General features: G+C 47.0%; 1 protein-coding gene across 1 annotated transcript in view; it reads left to right on the top strand.

The window, feature by feature from the left end:
- LOC129356805 (arf-GAP with GTPase, ANK repeat and PH domain-containing protein 1-like) overlaps positions 1-21,792 on the top strand; it is an 88,933-nt gene that overhangs the window by 23,311 nt on the left and 43,830 nt on the right. The window contains 2 exon segments of the mRNA XM_055026354.1: positions 1,142-1,234; positions 12,720-12,824. Of these exon segments, the coding sequence (XP_054882329.1) occupies positions 1,142-1,234; positions 12,720-12,824 (198 nt within the window).

Here is a 21,792-nt window from a genome sequence, read left to right as displayed (position 1 = left end):
ACAGCTAATGTTTATAAGTTATGCTAAGCATTAGCTATAGCTAATGTTTATAAGTTATGCTAAGCATTAGCTATAGCTAATGTTTATAAGTTATGCTAAGCATTAGCTATAGCTAATGTTTATAAGTTATGCTTAGCATTAGCTATAGCTAATGTTTATAAGTTATGCTTAGCATTAGCTACAGCTAATGTTTATAAGTTATGCTTAGCATTAGCTATAGCTAATGTTTATAAGTTATGCTTAGCATTAGCTACAGCTAATGTTTATAAGTTATGCTTAGCATTAGCTACAGCTAATGTTTATAAGTTATGCTAAGCATTAGCTATAGCTAATGTTTATAAGTTATGCTTAGCATTAGCTATAGCTAATGTTTATAAGTTATGCTTAGCATTAGCTACAGCTAATGTTTATAAGTTATGCTAAGCATTAGCTATAGCTAATGTTTATAAGTTATGCTAAGCATTAGCTATAGCTAATGTTTATAAGTTATGCTTAGCATTAGCTATAGCTAATGTTTATAAGTTATGCTTAACATTAGCTACAGCTAATGTTTATAAGTTATGCTAAGCATTAGCTATAGCTAATGTTTATAAGTTATGCTAAGCATTAGCTATAGCTAATGTTTATAAGTTATGCTAAGCATTAGCTATAGCTAATGTTTATAAGTTATGCTTAGCATTAGCTATAGCTAATGTTTATAAGTTATGCTTAGCATTAGCTATAGCTAATGTTTATAAGTTATGCTTAGCATTAGCTATAGCTAATGTTTATAAGTTATGCTAAGCATTAGCTATAGCTAATGTTTATAAGTTATGCTTAGCATTAGCTATCGCTGGTTAGTCCCTTCAGGAAGAGTGATTATAATGTGTCTGGTTGTTGTGATCTTATCGCTAGTGTTTTAGCGTTAGCACAGCTAACGTTGCAGTTAGCGGTGACCGATGGTAACCAGTCGCTTGAGCTAATTTCAACCTTTCATTTGAAGGCTGATGCCGGTGGAGCCGCTCTTACTGGGTTCTACAGGTCCATATTGTGTTTCAACGTGTTAATGAATCTGTAGATGAAGGAGGTTCTGCTGCAGTCGGACCCGGTCTGATGATGATGATGATGATGGTGGTGATAATGGTGTCTTGTGGCTCCACAGTCGAGGAAGGCCAGCGATCCGGACAAAGAGAAGAAAGGTCTGGAGAATCGGGCCGACAGCATCGGCAGCGGGCGCGCCATCCCCATCAAACAGGTGAAGCGCTTTGATTGGTCCGCCTTCATCACAATCACACACTTGACATGAATTAGAGCGCCGGCTCTCCTGGGTCCGGGTCCGGATCATTAGGAGGAGCCGCCGCCCCTCTGCGCCGTCTGAAGGAAGAAAAGAGCGTCTGCGCCACCGGCGGCGAGCTGGACCGGCGAATCAGGCAATTACGGCTCTGCGGCGGCGGCGGCCTCTCGAGTCCGCGCCGCGGCCTCGTTTGTAATCTGAGCGGGGGGTCACGTTCTGAAGAGGAGACGAGGTAATAACCGGCGAAAAGCTCCTTCAGCGCCCGGCGGCTTCAAACGAGCCCTCCTCCTCCTCCTCCTCTTCTTCTGTGGTGCTGCTGCTGGCGTGGAGAGCCTGAGAGACTCATTATGGAGTTAATCATTTCACATGAAACACGTCAGCTTTCATTTCCAACAACAGCACAGCGTCTTGTTTTCACTCCCTGCAACCTGATTTATTCGCTTTGCTTCTGCGGAGCAACAACACGGCCAAAAAACACGACGGCATCATGAGGAATATTCAGATTCCCACTTGAAACATGATGTTTAATAAGCACATTTATTTACAGACCAATTCTACGGAGCAACAACATGACCAAAACAACAGTAGATAATCTATTCTAAAATATGATTTTCTGTTTTATTTCCACTCTCTTTATGCTTCATATGTAAAGCAGTTTATTTCAGTAAGTTCTCTAGCTGTAAATTATGGTATAATAACAAACATCTTAATTGGAAATCCTTAATTGCAGCTGTAAATTATGCAGAAACCGTCATAAAATAAATCAAAACACTGATCTGGTGCCAAAACTTTCTGAACAACTGAAATGTATTTAATTTGAAGCTGCAGCAGAAACATTGTCTCCATCCTGCTGACCCGCCATGTTCTGGACCAGAACCGTGTGTGTTCATTGGTTGATGATGCTGACAGACGCCGCTCCATAATGAGTGTTTAATTCACCGCTGCCAGAAATAAAAGGTGCAGAAATGAGTGCTGCACTGTTCTCCACTAGCAGCTCCTTCATAAGGCTCCTCCGCTTCACCTCCACCTGACCTCCGGCCAACCTCTGGCTGACCTCCGGCTCACTTTGACCTCTGCCTCACCTCCAGCTGACCTCTGCCCCACCTCTGCCTGACCTTAACCTGCGGCTGACCTCTGGCTCACTTTGACCTCCGGCTGACCTCTGGCTCACTTTGACCTCCGCCTCACCTCCACCTGACCTTGACCTCCAGCTGACCTCTGGCTGATTTCTGCCCCACCTCTGCCTGACCTTAACCTGGGGCTGACCTCTGGCTCACTTTAACCTCTGACTGACCTCTGGCTCACCTCTGGCTGACCTCCGGCTGACCTCTGGCTCACTTTGACCTCTGACTGACCTCTGGCTCACCTCTGGCTCACCTCTGGCTGACCTCCGGCTGACCTCTGGCTGACCTCTGGCTGACCTCCGGCTCACTTTGACCTCTGGCTGACCTCCGGCTGACCTCTGGCTGACCTCTGGCTGACCTCTGGCTCACTTTGACCTCTGGCTGACCTCTGGCTCACCTCCGGCTGACCTCTGGCTGACCTCCGGCTCACTTTGACCTCTGGCTCACCTCCGGCTGACTTCTGGCTGACCTCTGGCTCACCTCCGGCTGACTTCCGGCTGACCTCTGGCTGACCTTGAGCTGTAGGATCATCACTCTGACTTTAGGACCTGCTGCTCTCCACATGGGATGTTTCTTCTTTAAATCAAAGTGTTTCTGTGTGCAGCTCTAACCGACCAACCCAGTTATTTCACATAAATCTGGACAGAAATCATTTCAGGTCCTTTGATAAAAAGTGTTTAATCACATCATTCATTGATCATCTTTGTTTTCCAAGCAGGAAAACCAGATCATGAGGTGGAGGATCAACAAACTGAACAATAATTTAAATTAATTTTCTCACCGACTTCAACTCTCGCTCTGTGGTTGCCTAGCAACAGCAGTTTCCAGCTCCCCCAAACGTTGGTTGCCTAGCGACGACCTGTTGATTAGCAGCTTGTAGAGCAAATATTGATGATCAATAATTCAGACGGCTCAGGTCGGTCCAGTGACACTGGTTCAACTGGACTGGTTAACTGGTCCTGACTGGTTTCATGTCAGCTCTCCTGACGGACCGCCGGACGCCGCCGCCTCGTTAGCGCCGCCGCCTCGTTAGCGCCGCTCGCCAGCGACTGGAGGTGTCGCCGCCTGGCTTCGCCTTCGGTTGCGGCGGGAACGCCTCGTTAGGAGAGCGGCGCTCATTAAAAGCGCTCACACACTCTGGCTGAGAGCGGCGCTCTGATCCTCCACTCTCACTCAATTAGAGCCGCAAATGAACAAAACACACCCGCGCCGGCCGCCAGCACCGCCTGCACCACCTGCACCACCTGCACCAACAGCACCACCTGCACCACCAGCACCGCCTGCACCACCTGCACCACCTCACCAACAGCCCACCTGCACCACCAGCACCGCCTGCACCACCTGCACCACCTGCACCAGCACACCTGCACCAACAGCAACACCTGCAACCAACAGCACCACCTGCACCAACAGCACCACTGCACCAACAGCACCACCTGCACCAACAGCAACACCTGCACCAACAGCAACACCTGCACCAACAGCACCACCTGCACCAACAGCACCACCTGCACCAACAGCACCACCTGCACCAACAGCAACACCTGCACCAACAGCACCACCTGCACCGCCTGCACCACCAGCACCACCTGCACCACCAGCACCACCTGCACCACCTGCACCAACAGCAACACCTGCACCACCAGCACCAGCACCACCTGCACCAACAGCACCACCTGCACCACCTGCACCAACAGCACCACCTGCACCAACAGCACCGCCTGCACACACTCCACCCATAAAACACCCAATTACAGCCCACTCACTGGGCTTGGACTAGGACCCGGAGGCCTGCTGCGGCTCCACAGTCACCACTGATTCATGGACTAAATTTCCCAGAATTCAACCTGTGAAGGAAAACTTGGACGTTCTGGATCCAGACCTGGACGCTTGAAGAGGCGTTCAGGCGCAGCCAAAACGCAGGAAAAATGTCCGTTTTGATCTTTGGAGGCTCCCTGTAGCGCCGAGCCTCAGAGGAGCCGCCGGCTGCTCCGTCCTGCTCCGTCCTGCTCTTCATCCTGCTCTTCATCCTCCTCTTCATCCTCTTCTTCTTCTCCTCCTGTGCTGCATTTGTTGACGGCGCGGTCCTCCGACATCTGCTCTGCGCCGCTAATTAAGCGATAATTACCGGAGAGAGGCTGACCAGGGAGCTTTGAACAGCAACAGTCTGACAAATTAATTTGCTGTAAAAACAGCAGCTGAGCCGCCGGGTTGTTGGTTCTACTCCCTCCCTGAGCCGGACCCTCCAGGCGCGTCCCAGAGGACCTCTAATCCCCGTCCCTGAACGCACCGCTGCCTTCTGCCTCGTCGGGTCCAACTGCTGCGTCTTAGAGGCGTCAGACTCACTTCACGTCTCGGTTCATGTGTTCATCTGTTCATCTGTTCATGTGTTCATGTGTTCATCTGCTGGCTGCCTCTGGAAACAAACCAGATGTGTTAAATACGTTTCTAGTGTCTGGAAAATGAGCCTTTCACAAACTGCACAAGGTCAGAGGTCACAATCACAGCCGCCTCGGTCGTACAATGGCTGCTGGAAAACAGAAGTTTGGAGAAGTTCTGATGATCTAAGAATGAAAATGTGATGAGCAGGTTTTGTTTAGGACACAGACACTAACTGGTTGAACTGGTTGAACTGGTTGAACTGGTTCTGGAAGTAAAGCTGAATATTTGTTATTGATCAGCTTAACAATCTGACTTTTCTAATCGATCAGAAGAAAATAAGCTAACATCTGGACACACCGGTAAAGTTTCTGATTGGTTCTGATGGTTCTGATTGGTTCTGACTGGTTCTGATGGTTCTGACTGGTTCTGATTGGTTCTGATTGGTTCTGACTGGTTCTGATTGGTTCTGATTGGTTCTGACTGGTTCTGATGGTTCTGACTGGTTCTGATTGGTTCTGACTGGTTCTGACTGGTTCTGACTGGTTCTGATTGGTTCTGATTGGTTCTGATGGTTCTGACTGGTTCTGATTGGTTCTGATGGTTCTGACTGGTTCTAACTGGTTCTGACTGGTTCTAACTGGTTCTGACTGGTTCTGACTGGTTCTGATGGTTCTGATGGTTCTGATTGGTTCTGACTGGTTCTGACTGGTTCTGATGGTTCTGACTGGTTCTAACTGGTTCTGACTGGTTATGACTGGTTCTGACTGGTTCTGATGGTTCTGACTGGTTCTAACTGGTTCTGACTGGTTCTGACTGGTTCTGACTGGTTCTGATGGTTCTGACTGGTTCTGACTGGTTCTGATGGTTCTGACTGGTTCTGATTGGTTCTGATGGTTCTGACTGGTTCTGATGGTTCTGACTGGTTCTGATTGGTTCTGATGGTTCTGACTGGTTCTGATTGGTTCTGATGGTTCTGATTGGTTCTGATGGTTCTGACTGGTTCTGATTGGTTCTGATGGTTCTGATTGGTTCTGATGGTTCTGATTGGTTCTGATTGGTTCTGATGGTTCTGATTGGTTCTGATGGTTCTGACTGGTTCTGACTGGTTCTGACTGGTTCTGACTGGTTCTGATGGTTCTGACTGGTTCTGATTGGTTCTGACTGGTTCTGACTGGTTCTGATGGTTCTGACTGGTTCTAACTGGTTCTGACTGGTTCTGACTGGTTCTGATGGTTCTGACTGGTTCTGATGGTTCTGACTGGTTCTGATTGGTTCTGATGGTTCTGACTGGTTCTGATGGTTCTGACTGGTTCTGACTGGTTATGACTGGTTCTGATTGGTTCTGACTGGTTCTGATGGTTCTGACTGGTTCTGATGGTTCTGACTGGTTCTGATTGGTTCTGACTGGTTCTGATTGGTTCTGATGGTTCTGATTGGTTCTGACTGGTTCTGATGGTTCTGACTGGTTCTGACTGGTTCTGACTGGTTCTGATTGGTTCTGATTGGTTCTGATGGTTCTGATTGGTTCTGATGGTTCTGACTGGTTCTGATTGGTTCTGATGGTTCTGACTGGTTCTGACTGGTTCTGATGGTTCTGATTGGTTCTGATGGTTCTGACTGGTTCTGACTGGTTTTGATGGTTCTGATTGGTTCTGATGGTTCTGATGGTTCTGATTGGTTCTGATGGTTCTGACTGGTTCTGATTGGTTCTGATGGTTCTGATTGGTTCTGATGGTTCTGACTGGTTCTAACTGGTTCTGACTGGTTCTGACTGGTTCTGATTGGTTCTGATGGTTCTGATTGGTTCTGACTGGTTCTGATGGTTCTGACTGGTTCTGACTGGTTCTGACTGGTTCTGATTGGTTCTGATGGTTCTGATTGGTTCTGATGGTTCTGATTGGTTCTGATGGTTCTGACTGGTTCTGACTGGTTCTGACTGGTTCTGATTGGTTCTGATGGTTCTGACTGGTTCTGATTGGTTCTGATGGTTCTGATTGGTTCTGATGGTTCTGACTGGTTCTGATTGGTTTTGATGGTTCTGATGGTTCTGATTGGTTCTGATGGTTCTGACTGGTTCTGATTGGTTCTGATTGGTTCTGATGGTTCTGACTGGTTCTAACTGGTTCTGACTGGTTCTGACTGGTTCTGATTGGTTCTGATGGTTCTGATTGGTTCTGATGGTTCTGACTGGTTCTGATTGGTTCTGATGGTTCTGATTGGTTCTGATGGTTCTGACTGGTTCTGATTGGTTCTGATGGTTCTGACTGGTTCTGACTGGTTCTAACTGGTTCTGATGGTTCTGATTGGTTCTGACTGGTTCTGATTGGTTCTGATGGTTCTGATTGGTTCTGATGGTTCTGACTGGTTCTGTTTGGTTCTGATGGTTCTGATTGGTTCTGATGGTTCTGACTGGTTCTGATTGGTTCTGATGGTTCTGACTGGTTCTGATTGGTTCTGACTGGTTCTGACTGGTTCTGACTGGTTCTGATTGGTTCTGATGGTTCTGATTGGTTCTGATGGTTCTGACTGGTTCTGATTGGTTCTGATGGTTCTGACTGGTTCTGATTGGTTCTGATGGTTCTGATTGGTTCTGATGGTTCTGACTGGTTCTGATTGGTTCTGACTGGTTCTGACTGGTTTTGACTGGTTCTGACTGGTTCTGATTGGTTCTGATGGTTCTGATTGGTTCTGATGGTTCTGACTGGTTCTGATTGGTTCTGATGGTTCTGACTGGTTCTGATTGGTTCTGACTGGTTCTGACTGGTTCTGATGGTTCTGATTGGTTCTGATGGTTCTGACTGGTTCTGACTGGTTCTGATTGGTTCTGATGGTTCTGACTGGTTCTGACTGGTTCTGACTGGTTTGACTGGTTCTGACTGGTTCTGATTGGTTCTGATGGTTCTGACTGGTTCTGACTGGTTCTGATTGGTTCTGACTGGTTCTAACTGGTTCTGACTGGTTCTGATGGTTCTGACTGGTTCTGACTGGTTCTGATTGGTTCTGATGGTTCTGACTGGTTCTGATTGGTTCTGACTGGTTCTGACTGGTTTTGACTGGTTCTGACTGGTTCTGATTGGTTCTGATGGTTCTGACTGGTTCTGACTGGTTCTGATTGGTTCTGACTGGTTCTAACTGGTTCTGACTGGTTCTGATGGTTCTGACTGGTTCTGATGGTTCTGACTGGTTCTAACTGGTTCTGACTGGTTCTGACTGGTTCTGATGGTTCTGACTGGTTCTGATGGTTCTGATTGGTTCTGACTGGTTCTGACTGGTTCTGACTGACTCTGACTGATTCTGACTGTTCTGATGGTTCTGATGTTCTGATGGTTCTGATTGGTTCTGATGGTTCTGATGGTTCTGATGGTTCTGATGGTTCTGATGGTTCTGACTGGTTCTGATGGTTCTGACTGGTTCTGATGGTTCTGATGGTTCTGACTGGTTCTGACTGGTTCTGACTGGTTCTAATGGTTCTGACTGGTTCTAATTGGTTCTGACTGGTTCTAACTGGTTCTGACTGGTTCTGATGGTTCTGACTGGTTCTGATGGTTCTGACTGGTTCTAATGGTTCTGACTGGTTCTATGGTTCTGACTGGTTGATGGTTCTGATGGTTCTGATGGTTCTGATTGGTTCTGACTGGTTCTGACTGGTTCTGATTGGTTCTGATGGTTCTGATTGGTTCTGATGGTTCTGACTGGTTCTGACTGGTTCTAACTGGTTCTGACTGGTTCTTATGGTTCTGATTGGTTCTGATAGTTCTAATTGGTTCTGACTGGTTCTAACTGGTTCTGACTGGTTCTGACTGGTTCTAACTGGTTCTGACTGGTTCTGATGGTTCTGATTGGTTCTGATGGTTCTGATTTGTTCTTATGGTTCTGATTGGTTCTGATAGTTCTAATTGGTTCTGACTGGTTCTAACTGGTTCTGACTGGTTCTGATTGGTTCTGATTGGTTCTGACTGGTTCTGATGGTTCTGACTGGTTCTGATGGTTCTGATTGGTTCTGATGGTTCTGACTGGTTCTGATGGTTCTGATTGGTTCTGACTGGTTCTGACTGGTTCTGATTGGTTCTGATGGTTCTGATTGGTTCTGATGGTTCTGACTGGTTCTGATGGTTCTGATGGGTCCCGGTCCGCAGCCTGGATGGACCGGGCCTCCCCGGCCCCCCTCCACCCCGCCGCCCCGCTCTCTTTAAATTGGGGGCTGATTTCGGGCGTTAGTTACCCTGTAATTCATTAGCGGCGCCACTGGCAGCGGCAGGCTGTAATTTCACGCTTGGCAATAAAAGATGTCTCATAATCTGCTTCATTTAGCAGCCAAAGAATTTAATGAAATTAACTGCAGCCCTAATTAAGACGGTGAATATTAAAGAGCTGCTATCAGGTTTAACGAGGCCCGCCGACCCGCCCTCCGCCGGATCCCAAGAATATCATTTCCCTGAGAAAGGCTGTCAGCGCTGGGAGCCATTTTGGCCCTGATGACATTTCTGTCATGCACAGCAACCCGGCAAATGAGCTTCCAGGAGCGGGGGGGCCGTTCTGGTCCGAGGAATAATTAAAACCAGGAACTCAGGCGTCAATCAGCCAGCAGCGAGAGCCTCCTGCTCGTTACCAGGCCAACATGGCGGCCAGCAGCGGCCCGGCCGCCGCCGCCGTCCAGGAAGAGGAGCTGCTCCTTCCTCTAATGAAGGAAGGTTTGGAGAATTGAGTTTCTAATTAATGACCCAGAACTCTGATCAGATCTTCCTCTCTGCTGTTGTTTGATCCGCTCGCTCGGCGCCGCTCCCTGGGCTCGCCTCATCAGCGCCGACCTTGGTGGAGACGGATGCTGCTCCGCGGCGCCTCCTGTTCGCTGCAGGTGAAGCAGCAGCTTTCATCATCAGCAAGGAGAGCGAAAAACCTGATCTGCTCTGTGCGGCAGGTTGAGGAGGAACCAGTCAGAACCAGAACCAGTCAGAACCAGTCCAGTTTCCTGTCCCAGCATCTGGAGGAAGGACAGCTTACCTCTCAGTACATGCAGGTCCAGGTGAGCGGGACACCTGGACACTCGGACTGATGGTAGGCCTGGTCTGATTGGTCCAACACGTAAACTGTCCAACCAATCAGAAGAGGTCTCTGTCCAATCATCGTCCTCCATGTCGGCGGTTGGCCTCGCCTTACAGCTTCCTGCCCTCTGATTGGTCGACTGATTGGCTCTGATTGGACGAGTTCTTGGTCTGAATCATGATCAGCAGTTTGTTAGTTTGAGGTAAATTGGTTGCAGATGTTTATGTCTGATTTGGTGATTTCTATGATCTCAGAGGAGCTGGTATTGGAAGTTGGGTTCATGAGTCAACTCTGATTGGTTGAAGGAAATCTTTGTATCTGGACCGGAACCTGAGGACTTTGGTTCAGAACCATTGGCCCGTTGTGCTGGTTCTGTTAGTTGAAGTACATGTTTGCCGGGCACACAGAGGAACTTTCCAGAAGTTCTCCTGAGGTGTCTGCTTCTGTTCCTCTGATTGGTCCTTTGGTGGACCTCATCGTTTGGGTCGGTGTCTGCTCTGACCGGGTCGAACGGCGCCGCCTCCTGCCTCCATCCTCTTTGTCTGCTGGACGTCTGTAATCAGCGGCTCACACTCCGGGCCTGTCTGAGGGGATGATGGATGACCCGGGTCGGAGTGCGGCCCGGATCAGATGCAGGAAGGTTCTGATTGACCGTCCTGATCCGGGAGACAAAGGCAGAGGGTTCTGTGTCCGTGCTGTCAGGCCGTCGGCGGCGGGAGGATCCATTGTGTGAGCAGAATGGGGCGATTGAGCGATTAGAGGCAGATTACTGGACGGTTCTTTATCTGGTTCTGCTCAGCAGGTTTAATGGGTTTGATGTTCCTCTGCTGCCAGGACAGAAGCCGTCCCGCTGTCTTTGTGTCTCCGTCTTCTGGACGGATCGGACTCCTGACAGCGCGCCTCTTTAATCAGAGGCCCGGTCCGACTCCGCCAGCGTTTCTGCTAACGAATGACTCCGTCTGCCGGCTTCCCCCGAGCCGCCGACCTTTTCCCGTCATCCTCACAGCGCCGCGGCGTCGCAGGGATCCGCCGCCGCCGCTCGGCACGACCTGAACCGCAAAGCTCGGCGGCGCCCTCGGACGTTTTGGGATGCCTAACAATGAGTCCATCTGCCGCCCCCGAGCGCCGACCTTTTCCTAAGCACTGCCTCGCCATACTTCAGCGGCGCAGAGAGTCCATCCCAGGAAGTATTTGTCTTACATCCATCGTCCCAGGAGGGACCTTGTGGGCCGTCATGGCCGCCGCGGCCCCGCCGCCTGCCAGAGGTAAAGCAAGTGTGTCACAGAGGTGACTAATGGAGGATATTACCCATCAGCAGGGTTTCAATTAGCTTCCCCTCATGCTAACTGATGGCTTGTCATCCTCAGGAGGGATGCTGGGAATGAATCTGCTGCTGGAGGAAGTGATGCGTTACTTCCTGTCCAAATAGGAACCTCAGTGAAATAAAACCAAACATTTCTCTGGTCCTTCCTCCTGGAAAATCTGTTTACTCAGTTTGACGGGAAAGTTTCACTTTTCACTTGGTGACATGACTCATCTTTAGAGTTCAAAGGTCAACACCAGACACCAACGGGTCAGAATCCCTGAATATGTCTGGGTGACTTGGTCTAGGCCGTTTTAGGGAATCTCCTCTGAGCGGCGCTGACCCGGTTAGCCGCTCGCTAGCAGGCGCTAACGGACGCTCAGCCGGCCTGACAGCTCTCGGCTGCCGGCGGCCTTCGCTTGGCCGCGGCGAGAGGCTCGTCACGTCGCGTTTAGCGCGCCGCGGGGAAGCCATGTTGTTCCCGTGGTGCGGCGAGACGCCGCCGCTTCCTGACAGCAGCCGGGATGAGTTTGAACATGGCCGCCGCGGCCTGAGATCAGAACCGTGTCCAGCTCCGTCTCCACGCCTCACTGTCACTCTGAAGCGTTTCTGCGTGGCGTTTTGTCGCCGCCAATTACAGCGAGCCGGCGGGGGTCACGGCGGCGCAGCGTCCCACCGCCGCCCTCCGCCTAATGAGAGCTGAGCGGAGAGCTGAGCGGAGAGCAGGCTTCTGTCCATCATCCGTCCTCCTCCTCCTCCCGCTCTTCACACGGACTCTATTAATACTCTGTGTCGGAGTGTTAATGTTGTAGAGGTCCAGTGAAGTGACACGCGTGGCAGCGCGCCTGTAATTGCTAATCAGCGGACGGTTTTATCCCCCGCCGCCGCCTCCCTCGCGCCTCCTTTTTGACCTTCCTGCTCTCCCCTCGTACCTAATGAATGCTGCTCAAATGAAGTGTGGGCGGCGAAGGAGCGCCAGCCGAGCAGCGCCAGCCGAGGAACGCGAGCGGCGGGCCTAAACGCTCACTCGGCCGCGGCTGATGTGCGTAGGAGAGAAATAAAGATCCAGACAATTAAATAAGTGCTGATTTCCCCACATTTTGCCGCGTTCAGCTCCTCTGACTGGATGTTTGGACTCCTGACGTCTTCTGGCGCTGAGCTCGTTATCTCCACTCCACAGACCCTGGTGGTCATGTAGCCTGAGCGGCGGCCCGTCCACATGTTGGCCAAGTGCACAATTAGGACGCTGTGAGTCAGAGTTGAAGCTGGCAGCATGTCGGCCAACCACAACTCACAGCACTGTTTGGGTAGTTTGACCCGCTTGTGGTCAGAACCATCAGAACCAGAGCAGGACTTCACTTGGCACCAGTTTTAGGCTCATTTTAATCCGTTAGCTAAAGTTTCCTCACATGTAGGCGGGTTTCGATTGGCCGGTGCAGCCGGGGTCTCCGGTCCAGTTCTGGTGGACCTGCTCATTAAAATTGTGAGGAGGTCAAACAGAGTAAAGGATCCAGCAGAGCTTGCAGTGGCGATGCTGTTTCACTGTAACGTGTCACGACTCTTCCTGATGACTATCCTCTGCTGCTTCCTGCAGGGCATGCTGATGAAGAGGAGCGGCAAATCCCTCAACAAGGAGTGGAAGAAGAAGTACGTGACGCTGTGCGATAACGGCCTGCTCACCTACCACCCCAGCCTGCATGTAAGCTGATGGCCGACGTTCCCTCCTGTTTGGCCATAACACACTCTGTGCATCAATTAGGACTCGTCATCTGTTTGCCCACCATGATGAGGACATCAGCTCTAATGTGTCTGCTAATTACCCTGTTGGCTCACAGAGGCTTTATGGCGGCAGGCGAAGACCTGCTGCTTCCTCCGGAGAGCAGGAGGAACCGGGTCAGCAGAGCCCAGCGCTGCAGGTTCCGAGTCCGTAACCGGCGGAACCGGCGCCGCTTTGCTCTCATTCGCTGCAGTTCTATCACAAATGTGTACAAAATGCTGCTGATGTTCTGCTAACGACCCAAAGTGCAGTTTGCATGAGAAACATAATGAAAACACAGATTAGTGATTAAAAAGCGCCGTCCTGCCGCCACTTCCTGTCGTCTTCGTCTGGACACCAGAAACCACATTAAACTCACAGTCACACACTTCCTATTCGCACCTACATTTATTATATTGACGTCATTTTTATTGCCATGTTTCAGTTTTAGCTCCTTCTGTTAGCTTTAGCTCCTTCTGTTAGCTTTAGCTCCTTCTGTCAGCTTTAGCTCCTTCTGTCAGCTTTAGTTCCTTCTGTTAGCTTTAGCTCCTTCTGTCAGCTTTAGCTCCTTCTGTTAGCTTTAGCTCCTTCTGTTAGCTTTAGCTCCTTCTGTCAGCTTTAGTTCCTTCTGTCAGCTTTAGCTCCTTCTGTCATTTAGCTCCTTCTGTCAGCTTTAGTTCCTTCTGTTAGCTTTAGCTCCTTCTGTCAGCTTTAGCTCCTTCTGTTAGCTTTAGCTCCTTCTGTTAGCTTTAACTCCTTCTGTCAGCTTTAGTTCCTTCTGTTAGCTTTAGCTCCTTCTGTCAGCTTTAGCTCCTTCTGTTAGCTTTAGCTCCTTCTGTTAGCTTTAGCTCCTTCTGTCAGCTTTAGTTCCTTCTGTCAGCTTTAGCTCCTTCTGTTAGCTTTAGCTCCTTCTGTTAGCTTTAGCTCCTTCTGTTAGCTTTAGCTCCTTCTGTTAGCTTTAGCTCCTTCTGTCAGCTTTAGCTCCTTCTGTTAGCTTTAGCTCCTTCTGTCAGGTTTAGTTCCTTCTGTCAGCTTTAGCTCCTTCTGTTAGCTTTAGCTCCTTCTGTTAGCTTTAGCTCCTTCTGTCAGCTTTAGTTCCTTCTGTTAGCTTTAGCTCCTTCTGTTAGCTTTAGCTCCTTCTGTCAGCTTTAGCTCCTTCTGTTAGCTTTAGCTCCTTCTGTCAGCTTTAGCTCCTTCTGTTAGCTTTAGCTCCTTCTGTCAGCTTTAGCTCCTTCTGTTAGCTTTAGCTCCTTCTGTCAGCTTTAGCTCCTTCTGTCAGCTTTAGTCCTTCTGTTAGCTTTAGCTCCTTCTGTCAGCTTTAGCTCCTTCTGTTAGCTTTAGCTCCTTCTGTTAGCTTTAACTCCTTCTGTCAGCTTTATCCTTCTGTTAGCTTTAGCTCCTTCTGTCAGCTTTAGCTCCTTCTGTTAGCTTTAGCTCCTTCTGTTAGCTTTAGCTCCTTCTGTCAGCTTTAGTTCCTTCTGTCAGCTTTAGCTCCTTCTGTTAGCTTTAGCTCCTTCTGTTAGCTTTAGCTCCTTCTGTTAGCTTTAGCTCCTTCTGTCAGCTTTAGCTCCTTCTGTTAGCTTTAGCTCCTTCTGTCAGCTAGCCTTCTGTCAGCTTTAGCTCCTTCTGTTAGCTTTAGCTCCTTCTGTTAGCTTTAGCTCCTTCTGTCAGCTTTAGTTCCTTCTGTTAGCTTTAGCTCCTTCTGTTAGCTTTAGCTCCTTCTGTCAGCTTTAGCTCCTTCTGTTAGCTTTAGCTCCTTCTGTCAGCTTTAGCTCCTTCTGTTAGCTTTAGCTCCTTCTGTCAGCTTTAGCTCCTTCTGTTAGCTTTAGCTCCTTCTGTTAGCTTTAGTTCCTTCTGTCAGCTTTAGTTCCTTCTGTCAGCTTTAGCTCCTTCTGTTAGCTTTAGCTCCTTCTGTCAGCTTTAGTTCCTTCTGTCAGCTTTAGCTCCTTCTGTTAGCTTTAGCTCCTTCTGTTAGCTTTAGCTCCTTCTGTCAGCTTTAGCTTCCTTCTGTTAGCTTTAGCTCCTTCTGTTAGCTTTAGCTCCTTCTGTCAGCTTTAGCTCCTTCTGTTAGCTTTAGCTCCTTCTGTTAGCTTTAGCTCCTTCTGTTAGCTTTAGCTCCTTCTGTCAGCTTTAGCTCCTTCTGTTAGCTTTAGCTCCTTCTGTTAGCTTTAGCTCCTTCTGTTAGCTTTAGCTCCTTCTGTCAGCTTTAGTTCCTTCTGTCAGCTTTAGCTCCTTCTGTTAGCTTTAGCTCCTTCTGTTAGCTTTAGCTCCTTCTGTCAGCTTTAGCTCCTTCTGTCAGCTTTAGCTCCTTCTGTTAGCTTTAGCTCCTTCTGTTAGCTTTAGTCCTTCTGTTAGCTTTAGCTCCTTCTGTTAGCTTAGCTCCTTCTGTCAGCTTTAGCTCCTTCTGTCAGCTTTAGCTCCTTCTGTTAGCTTTAGCTCCTTCTGTTAGCTTTAGCTCCTTCTGTCAGCTTTAGCTCCTTCTGTTAGCTTTAGCTCCTTCTGTCAGCTTTAGCTCCTTCTGTCAGCTTTAGTCCTTCTGTCAGCTTTAGCTCCTTCTGTTAGCTTTAGCTCCTTCTGTTAGCTTTAGCTCCTTCTGTCAGCTTTAGTTCCTTCTGTTAGCTTTAGCTCCTTCTGTTAGCTTTAGCTCCTGTTAGCTTTAGCTCCTTCTGTTAGCTTTAGCTCCTTCTGTTAGCTTTAGCTCCTTCTGTCAGCTTTAGCTCCTTCTGTTAGCTTTAGCTCCTTCTGTCAGCTTTAGCTCCTTCTGTTAGCTTTAGCTCCTTCTGTTAGCTTTAGTTCCTTCTGTCAGCTTTAGTTCCTTCTGTCAGCTTTAGCTCCTTCTGTTAGCTTTAGCTCCTTCTGTCAGCTTTAGTTCCTTCTGTCAGCTTTAGCTCCTTCTGTTAGCTTTAGCTCCTTCTGTCAGCTTTAGTTCCTTCTGTTAGCTTTAGCTCCTTCTGTTAGCTTTAGCTCCTTCTGTCAGCTTTAGCTCCTTCTGTTAGCTTTAGCTCCTTCTGTTAGCTTTAGCTCGTTCTGTTAGCTTTAGCTCCTTCTGTCAGCTTTAGCTCCTTCTGTTAGCTTTAGCTCCTTCTGTTAGCTTTACTCCTTCTGTTAGCTTTAGCTCCTTCTGTCAGCTTTAGTTCCTTCTGTCAGCTTTAGCTCCTTCTGTTAGCTTTAGCTCCTTCTGTTAGCTTTAGCTCCTTCTGTCAGCTTTAGTTCCTTCTGTCAGCTTTAGCTCCTTCTGTTAGCTTTATTCCTTCTGTTAGCTTTAGCTCCTTCTGTTAGCTTTAGCTCCTTCTGTCAGCTTTAGTTCCTTCTGTCAGCTTTAGCTTCTGTTAGCTTTAGCTCCTTCTGTTAGCTTTAGCTCCTTCTGTTAGCTTTAGCTCCTTCTGTTAGCTTTAGCTCCTTCTGTTAGCTTTAGCTCCTTCTGTTAGCTTTAGCTCCTTCTGTTAGCTTTAGCTCCTTCTGTCAGCTTTAGCTCCTTCTGTTAGCTTTAGCTCCTTCTGTTAGCTTTAGCTCCTTCTGTCAGCTTTAGTTCCTTCTGTCAGCTTTAGCTCCTTCTGTTAGCTTTAGCTCCTTCTGTTAGCTTTAGCTCCTTCTGTTAGCTTTAGCTCCTTCTGTCAGCTTTAGCTCCTTCTGTTAGCTTTAGCTCCTTCTGTTAGCTTTAGCTCCTTGTTAGCTTTAGCTCCTTCTGTCAGCTTTAGTTCCTTCTGTTAGCTTTAGCTCCTTCTGTTAGCTTTAGCTCCTTCTGTTAGCTTTAGCTACTTCTGTTAGCTTTAGCTCCTTCTGTTAGCTTTAGCTCCTTCTGTCAGCTTTAGTTCCTTCTGTCAGCTTTAGCTCCTTCTGTCAGCTTTAGCTCCTTCTGTTAACTTTAGCTCCATCTGTTAGCTTTAGCTCGTTCTGTTAGCTTTAACTCCTTCTGTTAGCTTTAGCTCCTTCTGTCAGCTTTAGCTCCTTCTGTTAGCTTTAACTCATTCTGTTAGCTTTAGCTCGTTCTGTTAGCTTTAGCTCCTTCTGTTAGCTTTAGCTCCTTCTGTTAGCTTTAGTTCTTCTGTCATCTTTAGCTCCTTCTGTTAGCTTTAGCTCCTTCTGTTAGCTTTAGCTCCTTCTGTCAGCTTAGTTCCTTCTGTTAGCTTTAGCTCCTTCTGTTAGCTTTAGCTCCTTCTGTTAGCTTTAGCTCATTCGGTCAGCTTTAGCTCCTTCTGTCAGCTTTAGCTCCTTCTGTTAGCTTTAGCTCCTTTTGTTAGCTTTAGCTCCTTCTGTTAGCTTTAGCCCGTTCTGTTAGCTTTAACTCCTTCTGTTAGCTTTAGCTCCTTCTGTCAGCTTTAGCTCTTCTGTTAGCTTTAACTCGTTCTGTTAGCTTTAGCTCCTTCTGTTAGCTTTAACTCAATCTGTTAGCTTTAGCTCGTTCTGTTAGCTTTAGCTCCTTCTGTTAGCTTTAGCTCATTCTGTTAACTTTAGCTCATTCTGTTAGCTTTAGCTCCTTCTGTTAGCTTTAGCTCCTTCTGTCAGCTTTAGTTCCTTCTGTTAGCTTTAGCTCCTTCTGTTAGCTTTAGCTCCTTCTGTTAGCTTAGCTCCTTCTGTTAGCTTTAGCTCCTTCTGTCAGCTTTAGCTCCTTCTGTTAGCTTTAGCTCCTTCTGTTAGCTTTAGCTCCTTCTGTCAGCTTTAGTTCCTTTGTCAGCTTTAGCTCCTTCTGTTAGCTTTAGCTCCTTCTGTTAGCTTTAGCTCCTTCTGTTAGCTTTAGCTCCTTCTGTCAGCTTTAGCTCCTTCTGTTAGCTTTAGCTCCTTCTGTTAGCTTTAGCTCCTTCTGTTAGCTTTAGCTCCTTCTGTCAGCTTTAGGTCCTTCTGTTAGCTTTAGCTCCTTCTGTTAGCTTTAGCTCCTTCTGTTAGCTTTAACTCCTTCTGTTAGCTTTAGCTCCTTCTGTCAGCTTTAGCTCCTTCTGTTAGCTTTAACTCATTCTGTTAGCTTTAGCTCGTTCTGTTAGCTTTAGCTCCTTCTGTTAGCTTTAGCTCCTTCTGTTAGCTTTAGTTCCTTCTGTCATCTTAGCTCCTTCTGTTAGCTTTAGCTCCTTCTGTTAGCTTTAGCTCCTTCTGTCAGCTTTAGTTCCTTCTGTTAGCTTTAGCTCCTTCTGTTAGCTTTAGCTCCTTCTGTTAGCTTTAGCTCATTCGGTCAGCTTTAGCTCCTTCTGTCAGCTTTAGCTCCTTCTGTTAGCTTTAGCTCCTTTGTTAGCTTTAGCTCCTTCTGTTAGCTTTAGCCCTTCTGTTAGCTTTAACTCCTTCTGTTAGCTTTAGCTCCTTCTGTCAGCTTTAGCTCTTTCTGTTAGCTTTAACTCTTCTGTTAGCTTTAGCTCCTTCTGTTAGCTTTAACTCAATCTGTTAGCTTTAGCTCGTTCTGTTAGCTTTAGCTCCTTCTGTTAGCTTTAGCTCATTCTGTTAACTTTAGCTCATTCTGTTAGCTTTAGCTCCTTCTGTTAGCTTTAGCTCCTTCTGTCAGCTTTAGTCCTTCTGTTAGCTTTAGCTCCTTCTGTTAGCTTTAGCTCCTTCTGTTAGCTTTAGCTCCTTCTGTTAGCTTTAGCTCCTTCTGTTAGCTTTAGCTCCTTCTGTCAGCTTTAGCTCCTTCTGTTAGCTTTAGCTCCTTCTGTTAGCTTTAGCTCCTTCTGTCAGCTTTAGTCCTTCTGTCAGCTTTAGCTCCTTCTGTTAGCTTTAGCTCCTTCTGTTAGCTTTAGCTCCTTCTGTTAGCTTTAGCTCCTTCTGTCAGCTTTAGCTCCTTCTGTTAGCTTTAGCTCCTTCTGTTAGCTTTAGCTCCTTCTGTTAGCTTTAGCTCCTTCTGTCAGCTTTAGGTCCTTCTGTTAGCTTTAGCTCCTTCTGTTAGCTTTAGCTCCTTCTGTTAGCTTTAGCTACTTCTGTTAGCTTTAGCTCCTTCTGTTAGCTTTAGCTCCTTCTGTCAGCTTTAGTTCCTTCTGTCAGCTTTAGCTCCTTCTGTTAACTTTAGCTCCGTCTGTTAGCTTTAGCTCGTTCTGTTAGCTTTAACTCTCTGTTAGCTTTAGCTCCTTCTGTCAGCTTTAGCTCCTTCTGTTAGCTTTAACTCATTCTGTTAGCTTTAGCTCGTTCTGTTAGCTTTAGCTCCTTCTGTTAGCTTTAGCTCCTTCTGTTAGCTTTAGTTCCTTCTGTCATCTTTAGCTCCTTCTGTTAGCTTTAGCTCCTTCTGTTAGCTTTAGCTCCTTCTGTCAGCTTTAGTTCCTTCTGTTAGCTTTAGCTCCTTATGTTAGCTTTAGCTCCTTATGTTAGCTTTAGCTCATTCGGTCAGCTTTAGCTCCTTCTGTCAGCTTTAGCTCCTTCTGTTAGCTTTAGCTCCTTTTGTTAGCTTTAGCTCCTTCTGTTAGCTTTAGCCCGTTCTGTTAGCTTTAACTCCTTCTGTTAGCTTTAGCTCCTTCTGTCAGCTTTAGCTCTTTCTGTTAGCTTTAACTCGTTCTGTTAGCTTTAGCTCCTTCTGTTAGCTTTAACTCAATCTGTTAGCTTTAGCTCGTTCTGTTAGCTTTAGCTCCTTCTGTTAGCTTTAGCTCATTCTGTTAACTTTAGCTCATTCTGTTAGCTTTAGCTCCTTATGTTAGCTTTAGCTCGTTCTGTTAACTTTAGCTCCTTCTGTTAGCTTTAGCTCCTTCTGTCAGCTTTAGCTCCTTCTGTTAGCTTTAGCTCCTTCTGTCAGCTTTAGCTCCTTCTGTTAGCTTTAGCTCCTTCTGTTAGCTTTAGTTCCTTCTGTCAGCTTTAGTTCCTTCTGTCAGCTTTAGCTCCTTCTGTTAGCTTTAGCTCCTTCTGTCAGCTTTAGTTCCTTCTGTCAGCTTTAGCTCCTTCTGTCAGCTTTAGTTCCTTCTGTTAGCTTTAGCTCCTTCTGTTAGCTTTAGCTCCTTCTGTCAGCTTTAGCTCCTTCTGTTAGCTTTAGCTCCTTCTGTTAGCTTTAGCTCCTTCTGTTAGCTTTAGCTCGTTCTGTTAGCTTTAGCTCCTTCTGTCAGCTTTAGCTCCTTCTGTTAGCTTTAGCTCCTTCTGTTAGCTTTAGTCCTTCTGTCAGCTTTAGCTCCTTCTGTTAGCTTTAGCTCCTTCTGTTAGCTTTAGCTCCTTCTGTCAGCTTTAGTTCCTTCTGTCAGCGTTAGCTCCTTCTGTTAGCTTTAGCTCCTTCTGTCAGCTTTAGTTCCTTCTGTCAGCTTTAGCTCCTTCTGTTAGCTTTAGTTCCTTCTGTTAGCTTTAGCTCCTTCTGTTAGCTTTAGCTCCTTCTGTCAGCTTTAGTTCCTTCTGTCAGCTTTAGCTCGTTCTGTTAGCTTTAGCTCCTTCTGTCAGCTTTAGTTCCTTCTGTTAGCTTTAGCTCCTTCTGTTAGCTTTAGCTCCTTCTGTTAGCTTAAGCTCCTTCTGTCAGCTTTAGCTACTTCTGTTAGATTTAGCTCCTTCTGTTAGCTTTAGCTCCTTCTGTCAGCTTTAGCTCCTTCTGTTAGCTTTAGCTCCTTCTGTTAGATTTAGCTCCTTCGGTCAGCTTTAGCTCCATCTGTCAGCTTTAGCTCCTTCTGTCAGCTTTAGCTCCTTCTGTTACTTTAGCTCCATCTGTTAGCTTTAGCTCGTTCTGTTAGCTTTAACTCCTTCTGTTAGCTTTAGCTCCTTCTGTCAGCTTTAGCTCCTTCTTAGCTTTAACTCATTCTGTTAGCTTTAGCTCGTTCTGTTAGCTTTAGCTCCTTCTGTTAGCTTTAGCTCCTTCTGTTAGCTTTAGCTCCTTCTGTCAGCTTTAGCTCTTTCTGTTAGCTTTAACTCGTTCTGTTAGCTTTAGCTCCTTCTGTTAGCTTTGACTCATTCTGTTAGCTTTAGCTCCTTCTGTCAGCTTTAGTTCCTTCTGTCAGCTTTAGCTCCTTCTGTTAGCTTTAGCTCCTTCTGTCAGCTTTAGCTCCTTCTGTCAGCTTTAGTTCCTTCTGTCAGCTTTAGCTCCTTCTGTTAGCTTTAGCTCCTTCTGTTAGCTTTAGCTCCTTCTGTCAGCTTTAGTTCCTTCTGTTAGCTTTAGCTCCTTCTGTTAGCTTTAGCTCCTTCTGTTAGCTTTAGCTCCTTCTGTTAGCTTTAGCTCCTTCTGTCAGCTTTAGCTCCTTCTGTTAGCTTTAGCTCCTTCTGTTAGCTTTAGCTCCTTCTGTCAGCTTTAGTTCCTTCTGTCAGCTTTAGCTCCTTCTGTTAGCTTTAGCTCCTTCTGTTAGCTTTAGCTCCTTCTGTTAGCTTTAGCTCCTTCTGTCAGCTTTAGCTCCTTCTGTTAGCTTTAGCTCCTTCTGTTAGCTTTAGCTCCTTCTGTCAGCTTTAGTTCCTTCTGTTAGCTTTAGCTCCTTCTGTTAGCTTTAGCTCCTTCTGTTAGCTTTAGCTACTTCTGTTAGCTTTAGCTCCTTCTGTCAGCTTTAGTTCCTTCTGTCAGCTTTAGCTCCTTCTGTCAGCTTTAGCTCCTTCTGTTAACTTTAGCTCCATCTGTTAGCTTTAGCTCGTTCTGTTAGCTTTAACTCCTTCTGTTAGCTTTAGCTCCTTCTGTCAGCTTTAGCTCCTTCTGTTAGCTTTAACTCATTCTGTTAGCTTTAGCTCGTTCTGTTAGCTTTAGCTCCTTCTGTTAGCTTTAGCTCCTTCTGTTAGCTTTAGTTCCTTCTGTCTTTAGCTCCTTCTGTTAGCTTTAGCTCCTTCTGTTAGCTTTAGCTCCTTCTGTCAGCTTTAGTTCCTTCTGTTAGCTTTAGCTCCTTATGTTAGCTTTAGCTCCTTATGTTAGCTTTAGCTCATTCGGTCAGCTTTAGCTCCTTCTGTCAGCTTTAGCTCCTTCTGTCAGCTTTAGTTCCTTCTGTTAGCTTTAGCTCCTTCTGTTAGCTTTAGCTCCTTCTGTTAGCTTTAGCTACTTCTGTTAGCTTTAGCTCCTTCT

The sequence above is a fragment of the Poeciliopsis prolifica genome, unplaced genomic scaffold (genome assembly GCF_027474105.1).
Source record: "Poeciliopsis prolifica strain line A6 unplaced genomic scaffold, Auburn_PproV2 SCAFFOLD195, whole genome shotgun sequence".
Classification (NCBI taxonomy): Eukaryota; Metazoa; Chordata; class Actinopteri; order Cyprinodontiformes; family Poeciliidae; genus Poeciliopsis; species Poeciliopsis prolifica.
This window is presented reverse-complemented; position numbering and strand designations above follow the sequence as displayed.